This window comes from Balearica regulorum, chromosome 1 (assembly GCF_011004875.1).
Source record: "Balearica regulorum gibbericeps isolate bBalReg1 chromosome 1, bBalReg1.pri, whole genome shotgun sequence".
Classification (NCBI taxonomy): domain Eukaryota; kingdom Metazoa; phylum Chordata; class Aves; order Gruiformes; family Gruidae; genus Balearica; species Balearica regulorum.
In genome coordinates this window covers 1,343,513-1,350,443 of record NC_046184.1, presented here as the reverse complement: position 1 = coordinate 1,350,443, position 6,931 = coordinate 1,343,513, and the positions used below count along the sequence as shown (strand labels likewise).

Below are 6,931 nucleotides of genomic sequence, written 5' to 3'. Positions count from 1 at the left end.
ATCCCCAAAAGCACCGTCTGCGCAGCCCATTGCCCGGCCCCCGAGGCACCCAGCAGCACTCCAAAACTGGGGCCACCCCGCTGCGGGTTTGGGGATATTTAAGCCCGTAGTGCCATCTGCTGGCAAAGGGCCCCCCCACTTTGCTGCCAAACCCTGGTGAGTGTCCCCCACAAACAGTCGCCATAGCACCCGCAGACATTTCCAGCCCCTCACGTGTGTCTTCTGCAGGCAAAACGGCCAGGACGGGGGTTTTAAAGCCGTTAAAAGCAGTTTTTAAAGGAGTTGGAGCCCTTTTAGGAGAAAGGACAAAACCCCACGACGTTTCCCCACATTCAATACCTCCTCAAAGAGCCTGGGGCAGCCACTGGCAATGGAAACTTGGCAAATTTAATACTGATACAGGAGGGTTTTCCTTAAACACAGCAAAACTTAACCCGTGGAGGTCACCGGGATAGCGAGAAAGCCAGGAGCCTACCAGGATTTAATAAAGACACGTACAGGGATAATGGACAGATACAAAACACCAGCAGGGACTGGAGTCCTACCTCAGGGCTCGGCCGGGTTTGCTGTAACTTGGGGCTTTTTTTTCTTAAAAAAAAATAATAAAAGGCTTTGCTCAGGGGGTTGGCACACCCGGACAGTAAAGGTGACCCTGGCTCGCCTCGCGCGCCCCAAGACTTTAAAGTTTCATTTGTTTTCTTGCATCGTGGCTTGGGGAGTGCCCCCATGCACCCCAACGCAGCTTCCCATCTCCCGTGGCCAGGGACCCTCTGTTTAGAGTCTGGTTCAGCTCTCTGGGGAGCTGGAAGGCACTTTGGGACCCCTGAAGAAACAAGGGTGCACCCCGAAAAATGGGCGCACCCCGGGGATGCTGCTGCCACCCCGTGAGGGGGTTCAAGCTCATCCCGCTCTCGACCGCAGCACCCGAGCGGAGGCCGTGCCCGGCTGTCATGTCTCGGTGTATTATACAAAGATTAAAAAAATAAAAAAATCAAAAACTATTGGCACAAGTGTTTGTAAGCTCTACGTACCATCTAGCCGTGGGCGGGGGCAGAGGGCGAGCGAGGGGTGTCGGTGGGTCCCAGCACCCCGGGACGCGGGACAAAGCTCACCAAAATCTACCCTGCTGCCTGGTACCGCTGTCCCCGTCGGTGGCAAAGGCAGCGTCCCCCTTGTCCTTAAATCCCTGCAGGACCTGGGTGGGGGGTCTGTTCCACTGACACTCCGTTTCTCTTCTCCCAGTGATGCTGGGGGGGACCCCAAAACCCTTCTGCCAGCGTCTTGCCAGGCTGGGATGTTCATCGAGTCTGTCCGGGTGATGGGGGAAGAAACGCCGTCCTCAGAGGGGAGAAATCAGCCATGGCTGGGCCAGAGGGACGCTCGAGACTGGCCCCAGCAGGACGGGGTGGGCTTCGGTGTCCCCTCCAGGCTGCCCGTGCTGGACAAGGCTTCGGGTCTCATCCCCGGTGTCCCCGTCCCCTCGCAACGTCCCGCCGGGCTCAAAAGTCCGAATCGGCGTCCAGCAGCTCTGCGTCCACCAGGTTGGTCCGAGAGTGGATGGGGGCCAAGCCGGCCCGTCGGCCCTGAGTCCTCGGCCCCCCACCGTGGGGCAGGGTGCCGGGGTCGGGGGTCCAAAGCGGACCCCCGTTGTGCTGCCAGCGCCCGCTGCTGGGGCCGGGGCTCTCCTCGTCCGGGGATCCGCTCTCAGGGCAGAAGGGGTTGCTGATGAGGTGGAAGACGTTGGCTCTGCGGTGGCTGTCCCACGGCCCCCCAGTGAAGGCGGCTTCAGGCTGGCCAGGTGGGAGCCCCGGAAGGACGTCGGGGGCGAAGGCGACCAAGCAGGGCTGGGTGGGCAGCCGGGGCAGGCGAGGGACGGTGCTGGGGGCCGGGGGGGCTGCGGAGCCCCCCAGGCAGCGCTCGGGGCCTGGGCACACCTCCTTCTTCTTCTTCCTCCGCTTCTTCTTGCGGCTGCTACGCTTCTGCAGCTCGGGGGAGACGTCGGCCTCCACGACCCAAAGGCTGGCCCTCTCCTCCGGCGGCACTGCAGGATGCGGGACAGGGTGGGTGAGAGTGGCCGCATCCTGCTCTGCGCACCCCCACCAGCCCCAGCCCCCCGGCTCCGCCTCCTCGCACGTCCCCAACACTCCTCAGCCCAGCTCATCCCCCCCAGAGATGCCCCACGAGGTCCCCAAGGACTTGCCAGGCGTTGCCACGGGCGTCACAGAGATGTCCTGGGGCAGGATGGCCCCTCTCCTGGCCACCATCTTGGTGACGTGCTGGGCCCACGCCGAGGACACGTCGGCCGACGGCTCATTGATGTCGAACGCTAAACCAGCTGCAAGGACAACGAGGGAGCCCTGGTCAAGGGGGGGGGACAGCGGGGACCCCGGGGTGCTGCTGAGGCAGCCTCCTCCCACGGGCACATACCCACGGGGCCGTCGTGCGAGACGGTGTGCATGCTGAAGGACAACTCCTGTCCCGGGTCGCGCAGCAGCTCCTTGCGCTTGGAGAAGGCCTTTGCGATCATCTTGCTCTTCTTGATCCTCTTGGGCTGGTCATCGCTCTGCCCCGTCAGCCTGGGGACATGGTGGGTCAGAGCAGGGAGACGGGGTGGCCCAGGCAGAGGGGACACACAACCCCAGGCATCGCAGCTGGGGGCACAGGGACCCTCCCCATCTCCCTCTCAGGACAGGGACACCAAGGGCTGGGGACCGTGTTGGATGGGTCCCCTGGGGATGGGACACGAACAGGACGCGAGACACTTGCGAAGCAGGAAAGGCCACCCCGTTCCTGAATCGCCGTCTGCTGTGAGCCCACAACTCATTGTGCTGATGGACAAGAGTTTGGGGATGACCTCCAACGTCTCAGGACGTTGGATGGGGCAGGAAGGGCCTCAGAGAGCTGGGGGGACATCCTCGGGGGTCCCACCTGCACCAGGTACGCTTCCAGATGAGCAGGGTGGCCTTGGTCCAGACCCAGGTGCTCATGGAGACACCGGTACCGAACATGGCGAAGAGGTTGATTTTCTCCACCAGCAGGCTCGGCCGGTTCTTGATCTCGCAGTCCGGGATGGGCTTGTTGGTCTGCGTGGCGATGGTCACGTTGGCCTCACACCTGTGGGGACAGACGGCAGGACAGTGGCCCTAAGGAGGGGGACACTCAATGACGCCCCGCGATGGGGCTGAGTCCCCACAGCTCTGCAGAGCGGAGATGTGGTGGCAAGGCCAGTGGAGGACACGGGGGTCTGCAATCTGCAACATCCTCCCGCTAAACGCAAGCTGCTGGGATGCCACCAGCGTCCCGCTTGCCCTCCCGTCCCTGTCCCCGTCCCACTCACAGCACGTATTCCCGAAAGCTGCGCTCCCACTCCGCCTGGTTGAAGAAGTCATAGAAGTGGCAGCCAAAAGTGATGAAGACAAAGCCGAAGGCCAAGAAGCCAAAGATGCCTAGAAGAAAAGGAGGACATCCCTGGTTTAGCCGGATCCCAGCGACACCGAGACAAAGACGCTGCACCAGGACCATGCCACTGTCACTACAGCTTTGTCCCCCACTGCAGCCACCCCTGGGAAGGTGGGATGGGGCTGTCCGGGTTCAGGGGACAAAGCGTTCCCGTTCCCACTCAAATTCCGATGGAAACGGTGCCGATGGAGCCCCCCTTACCCAGCCGCAGCATGGTCTCGTTGATCTTGCTGGCTGCCTTCTCGCTCAGCAGCCCGGGGTGGTTGCTTTTAATGGAGAAGAGCGTCATGACCCCTGCGGTGGAGGGACGAGATGGTCAGGGTGGTGGGGGACATCCACGGTGCCCCCGTCCCCACGCCAGGGTGAGCCCACACCTACCCCGGATGAGGAAATAACCCCCCACGATGAGGACGAGCCCGATGGGCGCCAGGACGAAGCCAGCTCGGTAGTGGTAGTTCTTATACCCCACGAAGCAGATACCGCTGACGGAGTCACCATCCACCTGGCAGAGATGGGGACAGCGGGGTCAGTTGGCTGTGGCCACCCCTCCCCACGCAGGTCACCCTGGCAGGGAACCACCAGGACACGGGATCACGGTCCCGTTACCTGCGCCACGGCCAGGATGGCCACGGTGAGGACGAAGGGGATGGACCAGGTGATGAGGTGGAAGTAGGAGGTCTTGCCCAGCAGCGGCTGGTAGGTGGTGCCCAGCGCCTTGAAGGAGGTGTGCCAGGCGTAGGTCAGCATGACGAACCAGATGACACCCGACATCAGGGAGTAGTAAACGATGACAAAGATGATGACGCAGGAGAGCGTCTCGTTGGAGCTACAGGGGGAGGCGAGACAGAAGGGTCACCAACCTCCACGAGGAAGGGGGTCTCTCCTGCCCCAAGAGCGGAACATTCTCCATGCTCCCAAGAGGCCAGGAAACCCCAAGAGCCCTCCCTGGTCTCGGGGCACCTCTTGGCATGTGGCCGTGGCGGGATGGGGACGAAGGTGACACGTACGTGGGTTCCCCCAGCCGCATGGTGCCGTCGGCCCGGCACACGATCTCGTCACGAGCGCCATCCATGAACTGCGCCAACCAGCCGATGCTGCCCACAAAGAAGCAGGCGTTGACGTAGAAGAGGATGACGGCGGGGTAGCGGTTGGAGTTCCTCCAGTCGGCGACGAACGTGGCCTGGTGGGGAAGGAGAAAGGGACGGCTTGGTGCCCAGTCCGCTTTTGGGGACACCAACCTGTGTCCCCCCACATCTCACCAGGGTGAAGAAGGTGCAGAAGATGGTGACAGAGCTGAAGGCGGCAATGTAGACGTGCATCTCGCGGTGCTCCTTCTCGGTGAAGAGCGGGTTCTGGCACTGGATGCCGCAACCCTCCACATCCTCGTACCAGCTCTTGGGGTTGTCTGTCCGCACCAGCGGTGCCTCACACTGCCCCGAGCTGTTGAACTTGATGTTCTGCACCTCGTTCTGCCGGAGGAGAAACGAGGCTGTGAGGAGGAGGAGGAGGGCACACCCCCACGGAGAAGGCTGGGCTGCCGGGGTGGACATCGGTCCCCCGCGGAAGGCTGGGGACAGCCGGCACTTCCCCGTTCCCACTGCCCCGTGGGGATTTGGAGCCCGTGGCAGCGCGGTGGGGTGTCCCCCCCGCCCCGTGTCCTCCCACCCCCCATACCGGGCATCCCTCGGGGAATCGGTCGGGCGTGCACTTGAGGAAGTCGGGCCAGCCACGCTCGCGCTCCACGATGGTGCAGGGCGCTCGGGTGGCCTGGCAGAGGGTCTGGCTGGGCAGCTCCACCTGGCCATCCTCGCACTTGGGCATGTAGACGGCGCAGAGCAGGGGCTGGATGACGTCCCAGCAGCGCGGGGCGTTACGCAGGCCTGCGGGGACAGCGCCGTCACCCCCGTGACCCCCTGCCCCACGGGGACACGGGACAGGGCAGTTGCCGGCTGCAGTGGCAGGGAGCACCGGCACCATCCACCCTGTCAGCTCGGCAGACACAGCACCTGGACCCCCCGCAACAACACCCCAGGGCGCCATGCCTGTGCCCAGGCCCCTGCTATACTGTTCCCCTGCCGTATGGGGCTCAGTCCTGGTCCCCTGCTATACTGCCCTCCCTCTATACTGCACCCATCCACGGTCCTCTGCTATATTGCTCCCTGCTATACTGCTCCCCCCCGTACTCTACCCAGTCCCAGGCCTCCTGCTATACTATCCCTGCTCCCCTGCTATACAGCTGTTTATACTGTACCCATCCTGCCCCCCACTATACTGCTCCCCTCTATACTGTACCCATCCCTGGTCCCCTATGTCTACCCCCCTATACTGCACCCAGTCCCCTGCTATACTGCTCCCCTCTATCCGTACCCACCCCAGGCCCCTGCTATACTGCTGCCCTCTATACTGTACCCATCCCCTGTCCTCCACTACACCGCTCCCTCTCTATACTGTACCCACCTCCTGTCCCCTACTTACTGCTCCCCTCTATACTGTACCCACCCCAGGCCCCTGCTATACTGCTCCCCTCTATACTGCACCCATCTCCTGTCCCCGGCTATACTGCTCCCCTCCACACTCTACCCAAGCCCCTCCTATACTGTCCCCACCGTGTGCCCACCCGCCCCCCCCGGGCCCGTCCCGGGCCTTTCCCAGACTCCTGTCGTCTCCCTCCCCTCGCTATACAGCGCTGGGCCGGGGGCTTGGAGCCCCCCAACGCCCTCCCCCCCCCGTCCGTCCGTCCGTCCGTACCGGACCAAAGCAGGAGCTTTCCGTGAGCCTCCTCCTGCGAGGCGGAGTCGGCGGCCAACAACGTGGAGGTGGCGGCGTAGGGGAGCGCCGAACCCAGACAGGCACCGTAACGGAGCCGTTCGCAGGACGCGGGGCGGCGGCAGCGCTCGGGAACGGCCGAAGCGTTGAGGAACGGGGCGGCGGGGCAACGGCGGCCGCCCAACACCAGCGCCATACCCAGCACCAGCGCCCACCGCCACCCGCCGCCCTGCGCCGCCATCCCGGCCCGCACCGGCGCTAGGCGGGCGGCCCGGCCCCGGCCCCCGCCATGCCCCGACGCCCTTTGTTGAGCTCGCCGGGAGCGGAGCGGGGCCGCTCCTCCTCCTCCTCCTCCTCCTCCTCCTCCTCCCTCAGCGCGGCCCGGCCCGGCCCGCCACGGCCTCGCGCCCCCCGCCGGGGCGGGCTGAGGAGAGGCGGCGCGGCGGGAAGGGCGGGCGGGGGGGGGGGGGGGCAGTCCGTTTTTGAGGAGAAAAGTGGCTTTTTGTGAGGAAAAAGTTACTTTTTTTTTTTAGAGCGGGAAGGGAGGGGACGAGTTTTTGAGGAGGAAAGTGGGGGTTTGAGGAGGTAGATCGCACTCAGGGAGGAGGGAAGAGGGTTGTCCCGAGGAGGGGGCTGCTGGAGCGGGGAGGAAAAGTTGTTTTTTGGGTGGGAAATGGTGAGGTTTGTGAGGGGAAAAGTTGGTTTG

At 63.7% G+C, this 6,931-nt stretch overlaps 1 protein-coding gene across 1 annotated transcript; it reads right to left on the bottom strand.

Moving 5' to 3' along the window:
* Positions 1–365: 365 nt before the first annotated feature.
* SMO (smoothened, frizzled class receptor) lies at positions 366–6,590 on the bottom strand. Its single transcript, XM_075750590.1, has 12 exons — positions 6,208–6,590; positions 5,134–5,339; positions 4,719–4,928; positions 4,467–4,639; positions 4,066–4,285; positions 3,838–3,961; positions 3,661–3,753; positions 3,338–3,446; positions 2,929–3,114; positions 2,428–2,576; positions 2,201–2,335; positions 366–2,041 (listed from the first exon to the last, which is right to left on the bottom strand). Exons 1-12 carry the CDS (start codon positions 6,464–6,466, stop codon positions 1,500–1,502), a joined length of 2,406 nt encoding a protein of 801 aa, XP_075606705.1. The 5' UTR covers positions 6,467–6,590; the 3' UTR covers positions 366–1,499.
* Between the last annotated feature and the right edge of the window lie 341 nt (positions 6,591–6,931).

Excerpts from the sequence above, each read along its gene's own strand:
- SMO (XM_075750590.1), bottom strand. The coding sequence starts at position 6,466 with ATGGCGGCGCAGGGCGGCGGGTGGCGGTGGGCGCTGGTGCTGGGTATG. Across the intron at positions 2,577-2,928 it reads TGGAAGCGTACCTGGTGCAG|GCTGACGGGGCAGAGCGATG; the intron begins GTGGGACCCCCG and ends CCATGTCCCCAG. Across the intron at positions 2,336-2,427 it reads CTCGCACGACGGCCCCGTGG|CTGGTTTAGCGTTCGACATC; the intron begins GTATGTGCCCGT and ends TTGTCCTTGCAG.